General features: G+C 31.8%; 1 protein-coding gene across 10 annotated transcripts in view; it reads right to left on the bottom strand.

Moving 5' to 3' along the window:
* LOC106871763 (protein phosphatase 1 regulatory subunit 12A) overlaps positions 1–18423 on the bottom strand; it is a 216364-nt gene that overhangs the window by 79726 nt on the left and 118215 nt on the right. For 4 of the 10 annotated variants that reach the window (XM_052978463.1, XM_052978462.1, XM_052978465.1 and 1 more), the window contains exons 8-15: positions 17414–17574; positions 15958–16001; positions 14255–14431; positions 10214–10426; positions 9621–9721; positions 5071–5502; positions 2519–2609; positions 1680–1907 (exon numbers count right to left, since the gene is read on the bottom strand). In XM_052978463.1, the coding sequence (XP_052834423.1) occupies positions 1680–1907; positions 2519–2609; positions 5071–5502; positions 9621–9721; positions 10214–10426; positions 14255–14431; positions 15958–16001; positions 17414–17574 (1447 nt within the window). The remainder of the gene's footprint in view (positions 1–1679; positions 1908–2518; positions 2610–5070; positions 5503–9620; positions 9722–10213; positions 10427–14254; positions 14432–15957; positions 16002–17413; positions 17575–18423) is intronic. The other 6 variants (XM_052978464.1, XM_052978466.1, XM_052978467.1 and 3 more) reach the window with 6 other exon arrangements.

The following is an 18423-nucleotide window of genomic DNA, read 5'->3' as shown; positions in this document are numbered from 1 at the left end:
ACACACGACGGGCTTCTTTCAGTTTCCATCTACCAAACCCACTCACAAGGCTTTGGTCGGCCCGAGGCTATAATTGGAGACACTTGCCCGAGGTGCCACGCAGTGGGACTGAACCTGGAACCATGTGGTTGGTAAACAAGCTACTTACCACACAGCCACCCCTGCGCCTATGTGTGTGTGTGTGTGTATGTATATATATATATATATATATATATATATATATACACACACACACAGTATCTATATATACACACACAGTATCCTTTTAAATAAATTCAGTATGCCAAACTACTCACTAAATTAATAAAGTGTAAAAAAGGAACAAAAAAAAAAAAGACTAGAAACATAAATCTGTTGTTCTTAAATTAAAAACTATATGAGCCAGTAAAAGAACCTCTGCATGGTTAATAAACTTTCAAGAAATAGCAGTCAAAAGTACATTTAAAAAAGTACTAGCACATTGAATAATGTAGTCCTAGATATAAAATACATGTAAAAAATGATAGGAGTAGTCACAACAGGAATGCTTTTGGTAATATACCAGCTTATTGAGAAATTATAGTCAAGATGTTCAACAACAACAAAAATTATGCACCATTACTAGATTTACATGAATTTTAGTGTTAGGGACTAACTGGAGAAAAGTTCCATAGTTAAATTCTATGGTTAGTTTGTCAGATACAGCAGTTGTATTGAGCCCTAAAATTGAGTTCGAAAAGTACCACTTGACATTTCGATCATTTTGACAAGCGTAACCAGCTTATAGAGATTATCCAGTACATGTTTGTCAAATGCTTGTTTTAGTTCAATAAAGCTTCATAGCAGGATTAACATACATACATTAAATTGGATTCTGAAGTCAAGAACATAAAAAAATGTTGATAATTGCTATGTTTAAAATATGAAACAACAATCACCCCCATCTGCTAACACAGAAATAATTTTCCATGTAGTGATGGCATTAGCTGAAACTTTGCAGTGCACAACAGCAACAGCATGTACACAAACTAAAATTTATAACAGGTTAAATAAATCCAGTTGCTACTATATAAGACATCAGAAAACACACTTTTATGCTACAGGTGACACATTATGTAAAAACAAAAAAATGACTTGGTGCTAGATTACAAACAGTCGAGCTAGTTCATCCTAAAATTTGTAAATCTATGGCCTTCAGTGACTGCAAGACTGTATTCTTACAACTACATGAATAGTGTCAAAGAAAAGGGAAGTTATGTACAAATAGGGAAAAGAGTGAAGCAACCTTAAACTCGCTATTCACAATTAAGAAGATCAATAACTGATAAAGGGAGAGTCATTTTGTATTTTGGTGCTTATAAGTAATGCTAATTCCTAACTGTGAAATGGTAATGGTGGCATGAAGATTGTATGTGGTTATTCAACTTGCTAGAAATAGCAAACAAACTTCACCAAACCATCTTAAAGAATTATGTATGTTGGATAATGAAGTCCTGGCTCTCTGTACATAAGAAAAAGTTGGGACAGTCACAACTGGAAAGCTTTTGACCATTGTTCAATTAAAGCTAAGGGCTCAACTACAACCATAAAGACAACTGATGCAAACAGTTTTGTCTGTATCTCTGACTACAAGGCAGAGTTCTTTAACCTCATTAACACTGGCCATCATTCAAGAAAAACCACAGGAATGAACTGCTTACATGGCTCCGTTCTTCCAATGTTCGATGACTTCTCAAGTTCACTTCATCACTTGTAACAGTTGTGTCTAGTAAGCCATCCTTACTGATCTCACTTGATAATCGGTCCTTAGCAAGATCATTTTTGTCTGAGTCCTTATCACATTCTTGTTCTTTTTCTTTGTTCTCTTTTTCTTCAGTTCCGGTTTGTTTCAGAGCCTTTGCCTTAGCAATATCTTCTGTTGAGATACCCTGTGGGAAAATCAAGAGAATATAGTAATGACCAGAAGAACATATTACATATATGTGAGGAAGAACACTAAGTAAACTGTGTGTAGTGGACATCATATAATGAAGACAAGAACTTGCAGAAAGGTTGAGGAGCAAAAGACGTATGCACAAACATTTAGAAGAAAATGAAGCAAACCTGAAATAGATCAGAAGGAAACATGAAAGTGAGCAAGTAACAAGAGAGAAGGATGGTACAGAAGAAAGTTGAGAAGAATTGTGATAGAGAGCAGGGAAAAGAAAGAAATGCAGTAGAAGAAATGGAGTGATAGAAAAAAAAAAAAAGAAATCAAAGAAAAGCAGGTTATAGTAAGTGATGCTGAATAGGAAAAGAAAGTAAAAAGTAGGAGGTAGGCAAGACTATATGCGAGAAGTGGAAGGTAACCTATCTTTTAGGTGAGTGAGATGGGCCAGAAAACAACCCTAAGATGTAGATGTAAATTTGAAGAAAGTGGGATCTGAACGGTACTAGAGATAAATTGAGCAGAATAAATATTTTTTTAAAAAAAGAGGTAAAAATGGTAGAAAGCTGAATCATTGGTGCTACTAGAAAAATTGGTACAGATAAAACAAACCTGTGTTGAACGACGGGTCTCCCTGGCCTTCCTAGCTCGAGCTTTTCTCTGAGTTTCAGTCTCCTCATCTCGTTTTGGAGGTTCGAACGTTCTAATGAAGAAAATACATACATATATATATATATATATATGAATTATTGATAAACAAAACAGGACAAGTCTGTGCAGTGAAGAAGATACATACACAAGCATATGTTGTGTGTGTGACAAAACACAAACAGTCTATGAATATATGATTACACACAGAGGCAATCTCTCAGAAAGTTCCTTTAAAAAAGGGAAAAAAATCATGTAATTAATGAAGTATATGTCACAAATTAAATCAACTACATAGATTCAATTCTTAACTGTATTTATGTCAAAATGTCCAACACAAAAGACCATGAAGATCACAACATCTCACTCCCTCACTTTTACTCCTGCACTCCTCTATGAAATTAACTATGGTGCTGACAAACTATTTTATAACCAGATAATGGTAGAAATAGTAAAATTAAATAATTTGCAGCAGTTTCTGCCAAGGTAAGCTTTTAGCTTGCCTTTCTCTACTACTAAAAATGAAGGGTAAAATAAACATATAAGAGAAGTTTCAAAGAAAACATGAGAAAAAGGCAAAGAGTTTAGATGAGAGGATACATGGTCTCACAGACAAGATGTCATGAAATCAAGATGAATGGCAATATGTCACACAACAAACCCAGCCAATCCATGCTGATAATGAAAATGAGATGTCATGATGATTATAATAATGTCAATATATAGAGATTGAAGCAACAATTCCACTTCAGTTGGTTTTATAAAAGCAATTTCCAACAGAAAATATCTCACTTTTCATCAGATGACTATTTTCTACTAAGAATTGTTCCACCAATTGGAAGAGGTAACCAATGATTTAGAACTAATTACCATTTATATAAATATCAACAAATTCTACACACTTTCAAGTACTGAGAAGTCAATTTTTTTTTTGTTTTTGTTTTTTTTGGTATTAATATCTTCATTAAACAAAAGAAAAAAAACAATGCAAAACAGTGTGACACACAAACAGCATAACACACAGCTTTAAACTGTCAAACCAGTATGCTTCTCATCAACACCTGTTGCTTTTAGATAAGGGAGGCAAAGGAAAATAGGTATGCAAAAGCTGGAACAAGGAAAAAAAGCAATTTTTCTTTGAATTGATAAAATTCATATAATATAAAGTTAATTTAAACATCTAATAAAATATTGTTCATGCCTTAAATGTAATACAAGTTGATCATGTTCAAAACAATAATATTGCAAATAGCTGCCTGGCTGAATAAAAATCTGTTATATGCAATAGAAGCAGTACCACATTAAAATAGCCATCTACATATCAAATTTACCATACTTAGTAATGATATAGAGAAGCCTATTTTAATTTCATTAAATATACTTTAAACATATGCATCCTTCAAAAATTAACATGGGAGAACCTATTTCTAAAAGTATAAAATCATATAACTAGGCTTCTGTCAAGTGAAAATAAATATCACCCGACAGTCAGAAATGTAGAACTATATTGTAAAATATCCAAAATTAAAAACTTGTTACACAATACACTTACAACTAAACTGGAAGTAGGCTGTTTATATGCCTAAGATGTACAATGTATTTATATATTTACTTGTCACAAAGGAAATAAAGGAAAAATTCCATCTACAGTCATTGTAAGCCATGACTATGCTAAAACAGTGTTGAACAATATCCAATTTGTAAGTTTCTTTATGTAAATTCTTGTGTTGAAACAAGTTTTGTAGTGTCTAGAGAGAGTCATTATATTATTATTATTATTATTATTATTAACACATGCATTGGTTCAATTCCACCTCTTTATTATCAGTCAATTGGTTAAATATCCAATCAATTAATCAATTGTTTGTTTAATTCAGTTAAACAGTAAGTCATTTGTTGTTTTTTCTTCTCTTAAAACTTTTTTGTTGCTACTTGTAACCTTTGCACTGACTTTGTTCTTAGTCTGTTCTAAGAAGTCTGGACTAAGAAGAAAGACACTGAAAAGATTGCATGTAGCAATAAAAAAGCTTTGACAAACGAAAACAAAACAAATGACTTACTGTTTAACCAAATTAAGCAAACAATCGATTAGTTGGTTGGATATTTAACCAATTGACTGAGTGGAATTGAACTAGTGCGCGAGATAATAATATTGGCATAATGACTTACAACTAAATTTATATAAACGGACTAAAAGTGACAATTTTATGAATCTGGGAGTCATGTCAAAATAGGGAACAATAGAGAGAACCCCAATGTCTTTAAGATGTATTTTCTTCTAGCTCTGAGAAACTTGTTTATATTTAAAATTTTCAAAACAATCAGCTAATGTAAAATTGGTCGGGAGCCAAGGTAGATGTTCATTTTACTTAGCTTTAAATCCTTCATTTTCCAGATGCTAAAACAACTGAAGGGAACACAATACTCTAAGTAATTATATCTAGTTATAGAAAATATATGCTGCAATGTATTACAAGGGCTATCCGTCAGAATGCATAATATATCCTCAAGTATACCTTTTAGTTGTTGTCGATGATGGTCTTGATATATCCGTTGTGATGCTTGATGTTGTAGTTGTAGTAGGTGTGGAAATTGAAACTGAAGTTGAGGTTGTTGAAGTATTAGCTTGGGTGCTTGTAGGAGTCGTGCTAGCAATAGTTACAGTAATGCTAGGAGAAGGCAGCGATGATGTCACTTTTGTATCAGCATCAGTTGATTCAGCATTTTCCTTAACACCGACACTATCTCCTATTACCAGGGAACTTCTGCTGATGCTTGGTGCAGTAGTTGAAATGGGTGTCGTTATGGTTGCTGTTGTGGCTACAGTGGAGTTCTTCTGCTTTTCAGCACGTTTTTCTTCGAGTCTGTGATAGTAAGGCACATAATGTCTGGTAAAGAAGCTATAGGGACTAGAGAACCGGCTATAGCTGGACGAGCGGCTGGATAATCTGTAAGGATAGCAAGCAGCACGACATGCTTCATGCAGGTTACAAACAGACAAAACTACGGTGAGGTAGGTGTTTGAGAGATGACACTGAAGCACACAAAAAGAAACTAATGCTGGATTCAGAAGTTGGGCAAAAGGAGAGAAAAACCCAGCTATTCTATCAGAATGTTAATATATAAATGTACTACATTGAGTTTAATCTATATAAAGTAAATTAAAAGTTTTGCTTTTGAATAGTAGCAAAACTGAATTAGATCAATATTACTTCATGTTTTTTTAAAATTTGTAATTTCCTCATTCTAAAAGCCTGAGGAACATAAGATTTTAGGTCTACAATAGATCTACAGGTTTTCAAAATGACTACTTTACTCACTCTCCAACTACAGGATTAACAAGTACCTTTGATTTAATTGAAGATGTCCAACTTGTTGCTTCAAGGTACTGTGAACATTCAAAATTACACCTACATAATGTAAATATTGTTAAATTTTACGTATATTCTAAATGTAAATTCCAATTCACTAAATAAGAAATTTCAGACGTTTAATAATTATATTGGTAATATATAGTAGTGCTACAGATATAGACAGTGGTGACAGTGAGGTATTCACGAGAAAGAAGAACCTTGTGCAAAAGGAAAAGTAAAATTGGAGAGGGAAGGGCAAGAGAGAAAGAGCTTTGGCTTTATGTTATTTCTTTCTATAAGAATAGGGAAGTCAACAGGGCAATCCCTTAAGCATTTGATGGGTTTTTTTTTCTTTACTGCAGAAGAAAATATCTTCTAAATTACAATAACAAACAACTGTTAAAAAAATCATTTAATATTCAATTAGGAAAATAAAATTCTACTTTAAAAGCAAAGCAAATTCTATTAGATGAACAGACAAATATACTAAGTGCAAAATAAAGAGTGAAAGTCTCAGGCAAAACAATAAGCAAAACTAAGTGCCAAAACTAATGAACCAGCTTCAGTTTTTAGCTCTAAATGGAATCAAACTTTGGGATGTGTAATAACTGTGTAAAGAGGCATTAATTTATCGAGTATTTGTACATAAGAAAATGTGAGAATACTAACACCAAAATATAGCTAAATATAGTGTTGACTTCAAATATTAACTATTAATGATTAGTGCTACTTGTTTATCAATAATAAACATAAACTATTTTCTGTTTACATAGTAATCATGATACAAAAGTACTGCGATTAATTTGGTCAATACTATAGTCAAAATTAACATTGTAAAACCATTATTAAACAGTACTCTCCAAGTATTTCATTAATTTGTTTTTGCATATAATGGTACTCAACATCAATTACCAGAGATAATGATGAATTTGCTGAAGCAGATTTTCCGTGGCCAGACGCCCATCCTGTCACCAGCCCTCATCTGTTTCTAAGCAAGATAATATTTTCCATGGCCAGACATGTTTTCCATTAAGAGTAGAAATTAACATCACATGTTGCCAAGGAAAGGTACACAAACATACAAATACATATATACATGGCAAGCTTCTTTCAGTTTCCATCAACCAAATCCACTCCCAAGACTTTGGCCAGCCCAGGGTTATAGGAGACAAAAGTGCCACACAATGGGAATTAACTTGAAACCACATGGTTGAGAAGCAAGCTTCTTAATCACACAAGCATGCCTGCACATAAACATGTAGCATATAATTTTGTTTCAATCAATAAAGCTAACATTCATTTCATGTTTTAAGTTTTTTTAAATGCATTCTTTATACTAGGCAAAACATTGCCTTCTCATTGGTTCTCTCCTAGTTTATGTAATATATATTAACTTGCCTTTTTTGTTTATATAGGACTGCTGTTTAATGTTCTTTTCTAATTGAAGAGTGTAGGATCTGAAGGACATTTGGCTAATATTTCTAACAAGTTCAGGGACCATATTGTGGCCATACTTCAATGGATCAAATTGAACTTGGTTGTTATCTCGATCAGCGCTGATCAGACAAATGTATGATGAAAAGCATTCTAGTCTTGATCATGACATTTTCCAGATACCCATTACGGGAGTGGGTGTAATTTGGATGATATTTCTAGCAAATGGATTGATCCTCTAGAAGCTCTTTTGTTGAATACCAAAACCAGCTGACATACAGTGATATCACTTTACAAGTGGGACAATGCTGTTAAGCAATGACATGGAAAGCAAAGCAAGAGATACTCTTGTTTGTAAGAAAACAACTCTTTCACTTCCCGTACATACATACCAATTTTATTCAGGTAGCATGATATATGAATTACATCGATCTCACAATTTCATTGAAGTGGTTGGTGCAAGCAGCAGCAAGAGATATAACTTATTTCAGGAAAACAATGAGAGGAAGTACTGCCAGTGTTTCAATTACTTATAATGATATACTTACATAGGCTCTGAATCAAGTATTTTTAGGAAATCCTTGGTGAGTACTACTTTTAATTGGTTTTAGAATATTTTCCCCAATGAACGTGAACTTATGGCCATACTGCTTATGCATCATGATAGTACCCTTAAACCCATTTTTTTCTTTTTTTTTTTTTGTGAGAAATATTTTTTTTATTACTTGCAAGTACTTTTTAGCTATTAGGTGTAAGCGTATGTTAAATGTTAAGCAAGCTGACATGGTTAGGTAACAGGTCAATTCAAGACCAAACAGGTGAAGAGAAGAAAGGTTTGGGACAGGACTACTGGCTAACTCAACTGACATAAATATCAGTTGACTAATAGATAATTTGTTCTTTTTTGATATAAAGTTGAAAAATTTGCAAAAGTTAAAGAGAAAAATGCTTCAGAACTATAGAGTCCAGATTAAAGATGAGCAAACATTCTCTTCTGAGATATTATATCAACAATAAAAAGCATATTAATCACATTCAATGAGTTATTTTAAATTTGCTTAATTGTTATGCCAAAATGTTATGGAGTGCTCAGATTAGAGGAGAAAGAGAATAAGAGAAGAGAAAATATGGTTTCATTTTACATGCAGGCCACAAAGGAAATTGTAGGAATATAAACACATTAAGGTTATATATAAGCAGAAGAGATAATTCACACAGACAAAATGGAAGAATAAATATAAAACGAAAGACAACACTGAACATGCTATCCTTACAGAACCATGCCAAAAAAGGGGGCATCAAGTTATTTAAATATACAAAGTATGCAGACGTAATTTATTCAAAGATAATAAACTGATAAACATATGCAATATATAAATCAGCTGTACTTTCATCATAAAAGACTTGCCTTCATTTCCCGGAATATTGTTTGCAAACAAAATTGATCAACTTTCTCTTTGTACTTTCACATTTACTTAATTTATACTTGATAATAATAATACTAAAAAATAAGAACTCCAGTAACAGTATTGATATAGCCAAGCAATTTATGTTAAGTTAAAATTATTCACAAGAATGTTCAAACAATATTCAACAGAACAACAGCTTATTGAAATATATTATTAATGAAATGAAAAAGAGCTTGCATTTTTTTTAAATACTTCATAATGGCTCTGTGCATGAAACTGAATGTAAGAAATAGAACATTCATCCATAATAGGTACCCACATGTAAATTTAAATAACAGATGTTCTGACAGTAGAACAACTTTTCTTGGCACTAACCACTAAAATTAAGTGGGAATTGGTAAGCACTTTCCATTTAGTTCCGTTGAAGTAATTAGTGTAACACACATTGGCTCAAATATTTAATATATTTGTGTTCAAGTAAACAGTCAATAAATGATATATGCTACTATTATTATTATTGTTTTAAGCATAAATAAGCTGAAGGCTTTGCAGCATCATGTGTGTGTGTATGCATACACACACAATTGAGTGTATGAAATAATAAATTCGAAAACAACAAAAAAACCGTGTATCAAAAGCTAAATGAATTAAGATAAAATTCTAATTAAATTGTGAATTATTGTTTGAAACAAATTAATCACAAATAATACTGTTATAAGTATATATTAAAAGGAATATAAACAGTTTCAGTAAAAATGTTAACAAAAAAAGAAAACAAAAGCACATTAGAGAATTAGAACAATTTAAATTAAGTAGTATGTAGAAATATATAACCACTTAGCATTTAATTGCTTATATAATCTCACAAACCTGTCATCTGTTGGCGGTTCTGGAAGTGCAGTCACTGTAAACTCAGCAGAGACATTTCCTGATGAGACACTGCTTGGAGTTTGCTGGGAGTCTGGCTTATTCTAAATAAAATATAAACAAATATTTCAAGAAAATTTATGGAAACCCAGTTTAATCACAACCAAAAGGTTGAAACTAAATGAGGAAAATGCCTTTCTCCCCCTACACTTCAAATGAAATAAAGTTATACAGACAGTAATTATAAAAATGGTAGGATCAAAAAGAGTTCACAACCAAACAAGTGGTTAAATTCCATTTATAAGCAAAGATAAATCAGTTAGTAGTATCAGACAAAAATGTCTAACTACAAAAGAATCTAATAACTGTGCAATTGGAAAGGAAAATCTCAAAAATTTAGTCTGGGACACTCACAGGGAAGAAGTTTCAAAACGGTTCATTAACTTAAAAACTATTCTTCAATATCTATGGAGCAGAATGCTTGCTTTCCATCTTTTCGTTAAATGGACAAGCTTAACATTTTTTTAAATAAGTTATAGTTGGAAAATAAATGGGCTAACTGCTTCCCAATAAGCAATAAACTGATGCACACTCACAATAGAATCATCACATGCAAGTCGAGGAGTAGAAACTGAGCGAGGAAAAACATCAGCATCATGTTCACTAGTCTCATTAGGAACCATACTAGTACTGCCAAATTTACGTAATTCTGGTTTCGTGGATTGGACTGTGGAGGTCTTGCTTTGGGATCCAATGACAGAGGGAGTGCTTGCCAGGGAAGGTTGTGTACCACTTGGTGAAGAAGGCACCTAAAAATCATTCAATGGATTATAGATAAGGGAGATGCAACTTTAAGACAGGAAGGAGTGGTGGAAAAGCAATGGGCAGTGTGTAAAACTAAAAGGCATGCTGCAATATGGCATAGATGCTTTCACAAATATTCAATGTTATTTGAGAAACTAAAAATAGTTGATAATATATCCAGCAAAATACAAATAAATTTACAATCCAAAAAACAATATTCCAGAAAAAAAAAAAATTAAAACTCATCATAAAGATGCTTCCATTCAGTAAACATTAAATATATTTAAGCTGCATGGGAAATGAGTAAGCTATTTGGTAACACTTCATTTCGTTTCCCAAAAGATCTCATCAGCTAATTCAATCATTGTGTATGTCTGAATGTGTCAATTGATAAATACCAAGTTATATATCAACTGTCAATACAAAATTTTAGAAATACAGAACTCTCCAATGACTTTTCTGTTGCAACTGGCTAAAAAAATTTCAGAGAATTATAGGCTTAACATTTTTATAATATACCATTGAATGATGTAGCCAAAGTGAGACAATAAAGAAAAAACCCATATGTGGTTGTTCAACCTGCTTCAAATAGCACAGCCAAATTCCCATAAAATAATACCATTCTAAAACAGGCTATATGGTGTACTTTAGTCCAGGATACACAATGTATATTCTGTATGCTGGATAATATATAGGGTGGCATTATCTAATTGAAGGAAACAGTTTCCTTTGCAAGTATTTTGATTTACTTTAAGACATTTTTTTTTGTTTCATCATCATCGTTTAACGTCCGCTTTCCATGCTAGCATAGGTTGGACAATTTGACTAAGGACTGGTGAACCAGATGGCTACACCAGGCTCCAATCTGATTTGGCAGAGTTTCTACAGCTGGATGCCCTTCCTAATTTATTTTCAAATTTATTTTAATTTACCTTCAGATTATTTTAATTTGGTTTAAGTTATTTCAGTTTACACATAAAAAAGTCAACTGGGGCAATTAATGGATATAATATAAAAAAGAATTTAAGTCCAAATCTAAGAGTGGGTAATCCAATAGCTGAGCCATTTAGGCTCTAAGATTATATACTGGGTTTAAATAGTTAAAAAGCCACCATTTGCTAGTAAAATATTTTCATGGTTCAAGATTTACAGTGTGTGTGTGTGTGTGCCTGTGTGTGTGTGTGTGTGTGTGTGTGTGTGTATGTATATATGTGTGTGTGTGTGTGTGTGTGTGTGCATACACATATATATATATATATATATATATTTTTTGCTGTAGTTTCAGCTCAGAGCTTCGGCAATGCTGATGCACTGCCGTTTAAATATATCCTAAACTTATTTGTACTACCCACTCAAAATAACCAAGCTTCATGATTCCAAAATATATTTGGGATCAATATAAATAGAAGCTATAATAGGAATCCTCAATTCTCTTTTTATCAACTTTCTTTGCTAGTTCCAAACCATGTTTCTAGTGAACATGAAGTTATGTATTAGATTTAGATGGTTTCTCTAATGCATTATTTCACTGCACAAAGTCCATCTTTAAACTCTTCTAAAATACATCTGGAAGTAGTTTAATCTTGCTGTTTCTTCTACTATAAGATTGCTTATAGATTTGGTGCACTTAATTCTTCAAAATAATTGCTCAGTTTTTGATATTAAACATTCCATGTGTTGGACAAGGAAAAGCTAGCCAATAATCTTCACAATTTACTTTAATGGTCAACATTATGTTTCCTGTGGAATCAATATTATACATGAATTGTGGTTGCATGTTTTGTATGTGCCTATGTGACCTTATGACAATCATACATTTCTTAAGTGAAAAAGTGTATTTTCAGATAAGTTTTCATAATCAAATTTGTCCTGTTCAGTCAAAAATTTAACGATAATCTTAACCACTGTGATTGAAGTAAAAATACATTTTTAAAAAAAGCATCAAAAGAGAAGTTTTGCTGTATGAAGCAGAGGAAATAACTATGTATTGACTTTTCTTTTTAATACACAGTATAAATGAAATATTGAAGTGTTACTTTAAAGCTAATTAAACACAAATAAATAAATAAATAAATCCCATTGTTATAAATTGGAGATAAAATCCAATAACTTATACATTCAGAGACAAAATAAATACAACTTGATGTTTTATGAATAATTTACAGGACTAGAAATGCATGGATATACAGACATGAAAGGAGCTGGAGGTATTTAAGCAAAATGTAAGTGTGATTAGTCACATTTGCAACACACGATTTACACAGCTAATAAAGTTTAAGCTTGAGAAAATATTGTACATAGAAATTATAATGAAGCAAATTTCAGCTATATGGTTTCAAGCTCAAGCAAAAGACAATTTTTATGGATGTGGTGCAGAATGCGAAAACTTTATCAAACAACTGACTTTAATAGTATGATACAAACGTTTATCCTTCTATTTTATGGAGTCAAGAGAACAACAAATAAATACAAAGATGTTTTGCCAATAGGAAACTGTGAGAAGCCAATATTTTATATGTTAAAGAAAACTGAAATCAATGTGTAGATGTACATTTGTGTGCAAGCATCTTGGAAGAGCATAAGAGTGTGAATTTATCATGAGATATTAATGACAAACACATGACTAAACATGTGCAAAGATACACACAAACCAGTAATAAGAAACTTTCTTGAAACATACTGAAATTGGGATGGAAATAAGGCAGAGAGATAATCAAGGCACCATCTAGTAGGGAAACAGTGGCTCTCTATTCACTACATGGACAAACCTCTCGAATTTTCTAGATATTGCTCATGTTATTTTTACATCCTTTCTTCAATATTGAGCTAAAATTCATTAAAGTTCATATCTATAGATGGATTAAAATCTAGTTATACTATTTTATAGGTTTTGCAATAAATCTTGCAGACTTAAAAATTCATTTTGGAAGAGTGTTAGCCAAATTATCAATGTAAAATATTTTTTTTTAGAAACAAAGACATTTAATATTCCCAGACTTTAATGTAATCAAAATACATTTTTATTTTCCATTTAACATTTATAGCTGCAGAATTGGTGCAAAGTAAAAATATATACAGAATGTTTGAAGAATGATTACATTATTCTGAAGACCATTTTAAGAAGAGAAAATACCAATGACAAAAAACAAAAAAAATGCATGCAATTGTGGAAAAATTTTTAACATCTGATTCAAGAAGGTGCAATTTTAATTAACATCAATTTTACTGGTGATCATGAATTTGAGTTATTATCATTAGTAGATATTTTAGATAATTAATCGGATAAGGGGCAAGACAAACAATAATAATCAGAGAAAATGAAGTTAGGTTGTGACATAATCAATGGATATTATTTTACTATCTATTAAGACAAAAATTAAAGACATAATAGGAAACAGATAAACTATGAAGAGGATCATTATTTTCATCTAACGTCTATAGTTTACTCTAGGGGTTTAAACAGTTTTAAAAAGAAGAATTTTATTAGGACTATATATGATTAACGTAAAGAAAATAATGGAGAAAAAAAATATTTTCTCCATATTACAAAACATATTTCAATATCAAATATAATTTTGTAAATTGTTAGATTTTGGCTATCATTTGGAGATAAATCAAAACAATTAGTAAAGCAGATTTCATAAAGAAAACTTAATACAACTTTAAGCATAATTCTTTTCCCGAATTGTTACCACAGCTAAAATCCATGCAAGCTCAAAATGTACACGGAAGCAAAATGTTCATGTTCCAACCATCACCAGTTTAGTATAAAGGCACAGCAACAGCAGACATAAAACTTGTTTCAGCTGCTTGGGTTTGAGTGAAATACTCACATCCATTTCATCAAAATGAACCTCTGTTTCATCGGTAGGTAGAGTGAATGTGACATTATCATTAATATACTCAGAGTCAGGATTTGTCTCAGAGACATTTTCTTCAAATACATCATCATATAAGAATTCAGTCTGAGAATTTGTTGTGTCAGAAGCTAGAGCTGCATTATCTTCCTCCTTCCCAAGCCAAGCAAAAAGCCAAAGAAGAGGGAATATCAATCAAAGACTTTCTTCATTTTTTTTTTTTAATTTTATTTTATTTTTTAGAAAGAAAGAAAAATATTGAAGAATCCACACAGAAAAACAGAATGGTACCCACAGAAATAAAACTAGCTATGGCAAAAAGTATAAAGCTACTCAATAAAACTTGCAGACAAGCAAGTAAAATAATTAACCATTATAATTTTGAGAAAATGGATGAAAATGGTAGTTACTTGAAAATAAATTTAGATTTATGTATGATATGCAGGTTGAAAAACTTACTTTTTAATTAGACAGTAGAAAACTTAAAGATTTTTTTTTTTTTTACAGAAAAATATCCTCAGTATAATGAATAACACACAGAAAATTTCTAAATTACAGAACAAGTTAAATTTAAAACCAGTTTTGTAGCAATTAAAAACTAAAAAAATCCTAAACTTTAAAAAAAAAAGAAAAAAGGCACTGCTGAGAAGTTGACCATCCATAATACAAAATCATCTAACTCTATATTTAGTTTATGTTCATTTGATTTCAATTTCAGTTGAAGAATATACTACATTAAGTGAAAATAAAGAAAGATCAGGAAACATAACTAAAATCCCAAGGAAAATATGAAATGAATGTTAAAATATTTTCAGAACAAAAACTTGGTTGCTGAACTGACAGAATATTGACTATAAATCTGACTGATACTTAAAAAGCAAGACAACTACATCAGCTATTACTATATAAAGTATACTGTTTTGTTTAGTAAGAAATTTCAGGGAACCATTCCATGAAATGAAAACAAAAGAAGGCACAATATCTAAGGAAATAAATATAAATTAAAGGGATATTTTTTTGGTTTTGTTTTTTTGTATTAAACCCAGTATGCTGCATGCTGAAATGGTAAATCAGATTTTCTTCCAAAATATGAAGATGTATCTCAAAGACTGTTAAAATATCAAAGAACTTTAAAAAATAAAAGAGAAACTTGAGTAACAGTTTGAGAGATGGCTTAAGAAATGTGACTAATTTAATATCCTTCTAACAAACTCACTTATCCTAATTTGATACCTGGATGTATGTACTATAGACATTCAATGAAAAAGTGATTTCGGACAAAATATTTCAGAGAAACAATGTCCGATTAGTAAAACAGGAATAAAGATTCAATACACAATAAAGAAGCTGCATACTAATCAGAGAAGGTATATACCAATAACTGCACTTAATTGTATTCTGAGTAACAAGTTCGAACATTAGCACAAGGCCACAGTCAATACACCCCAGTACTGGACTGGTAAAATATCTTAGCAACTGTGGAAATATGAAAAGTATATCAACTTCTACCAAAGTTGAACTCTGTAAATATTATACTGCATTTTGTCCAGTATTCTAAGACTTCTACTAATAATATTTTTTTGCTATCAATTCTAAAATTCATTCCATTATTGTGCAGCAAAAATAAGATGTGTATATATATATATATATATATATATATACATATTGTGGAAACTTACCGTGTGGGGGATGGATGTGTTCTTGTTAATTTCATTCTGACGTTCTAAAAAGAAAAAATTTTTTAAAACAATTTCAGGCATGAAACAAAGTTTCAATCCAGTTCATGAGAGCACTGCAGACAGAAGTATTATACCTAACTTTCCAATAAAAATTTTTCTTTTTTTTTTTAAATTAACAATGCCATTCAAGTGAGATATGTGAAATTTTATAATCAAAGTTTACAATGACAATGTACCTTTTATCTATTTTTAATATTGCTTTCAATATGCTAACAAAGATTTTTTTTCAACAACACTTGCAAACCATCCAAGACTGAATGAGCAATAAAGAGGATTTGATTGATTGGGAAACATTCAATCACTAAAAGGCTTCAGCCATTTTTTATTTTTATTATTACTGTACTAAGTAGCCTCTGCCCTTCTCATTCCACTCACATTTCCATTACCCTGTACTGTATACATACCTTCATCATTTCTCCTCAGAACTGCAAAAATGTAAAGTATTCCCTTAACTCATATTTTCCCAACAATCACCAACATGAAGTTGTCGAAGACGAAAACCTACCACATCAATTTCACCAGTCTGGGAGAGTCTACAAAAGTCACAAGTACTGACTTTTCTTACCTGACTATATAATAATCATCTTTCGTTTAGTCATTGGACTGCGCCCATGCTAGAGCACTACTTCAAAGGGTTCAGTCCAACAAATTGTGCCTAGTACTTATTTTCAATTCTGCTAATTATTCTATTGGTCTGTTTCTGCCAAAGTTATGGGAATGTAAACAAACAAACACCAGCTGTCAGGAAGGGGAACCACATACACACACACATGCATGATGGGCTTTCAGTTTCCTTTCCACCAAATTCACTCACTCACAAGGTACTGTGGTCAGTCCAGGACTATAGTAGAAAACACTTGCAACCTTCTGGATCACACAGCCATAAGTGTAAAGTCACCAACCCACTACAAGAGGTCATTTTCTACAAGTAAACAACGATTTCTAATGTATGAACACACATCTTCAACTATTCCCACTCTACCCACTGTATTTGCCGCCATTTCAGAGACACTCCATTATTTTCTTAGCGTCAAACACTTGTTTCTTTCGTTCTGTCACTGAGTATCTGTACTTTCCTAGCTGATTAAACCACACTGTACAATATTGGCTGCTTGGCTTTCCTCTGCTCCCACCAGCACTCTGGGCCCTCGTCATCTCCTTTCCTTTCCCTGGTATTCAGTCGATCAAGTTTAATTTTTCACTCCTCACCCACTACATATATTTAATCACTGTCAAAGGACCTTAGTTCAAAATGCCATGGTTTTATGTTCTTCACTGTTACTAAACTTGCTGATACCTACAAAATCTTGAATTTATTTCTTACTCAATAAAATATTTGAAACTAGAAGGCTCTGTTAATTAGATTCGAAAAAATGAAAATAAGTTGCAAACATACCTGTCTCTGACTCGGAACTGGAGTCATCATTTGTTGAACTTGAACTACTCTTTTTGGCTTCCTCATCTTTTCTGTAGTTCTCACGTTGTGCTTTTTCTTGTTCTAATGTTTGTAGGACAACATTGTGCTTTTGATCTACACTCATTCGTGTAACAGATGTCCTGTTTTGTAAATAAAAAAATTTTTTTAATGCTTATTCGCGAACAATAAAAAGAGAAAAATTTCCCAACATTCAAGGGGGGACAATTTCTATATTTGAAATAGTTGTTTCTTGCTTGTGAAATAGTGCAATATCGCTAACGGCCACCTTAAATTCTAGTAGCAAACATACAAAAAAATGAAATCTCCATTTTCTCAAACATAATATGATATCACACGCACTAATAAAATATGGGATCCACAAGCACCACCTGATGAAAACAATTTTCTACACATTTTTTCAACATAGAAAAGTCACACATGGAAACAATTTTCCACTAACATGCTTTTGATTTTGAAAATACTTCTGTTTCATGGATCCCTGCAAACAAAGAGGAACACAGAGGTCACACAGGTTGCCCAAAGGTACCCACTAGAATTTCTAGTAATACAAAATTAGTCCAATATTAGCTATACATAAGCAAGTCACACAGTTAATTCCATGAACAGAAGAACATCCATATACATAAATATAAGTATATATGTATATATTTAAATATATATATATATATACACGCTAGGACCTAGATATGTTTTTATGTGGATGCCTGTATTGTAGGTATGTATGTGTATATATTTAAGTAAGCATGTATGTTTATTCTTGTACACATATGTACATGGATGTATATGTATGCATGTATACACTTATATTTGTGTGGATATGTATTTATATGCATATTTCCATATATTTATATATGTGATCTTTTATGTATATGTATATACTAATATATACGTGTGTGTGTGTGTGTGTGTGTGTGTGTGTGTGTGTGTGTATACATGTATATATATATATATATATATATATATATATA

The sequence above is a fragment of the Octopus bimaculoides genome, chromosome 2, assembly GCF_001194135.2.
Source record: "Octopus bimaculoides isolate UCB-OBI-ISO-001 chromosome 2, ASM119413v2, whole genome shotgun sequence".
Taxonomy (NCBI): Eukaryota; Metazoa; Mollusca; class Cephalopoda; order Octopoda; family Octopodidae; genus Octopus; species Octopus bimaculoides.
This window is presented reverse-complemented; position numbering and strand designations above follow the sequence as displayed.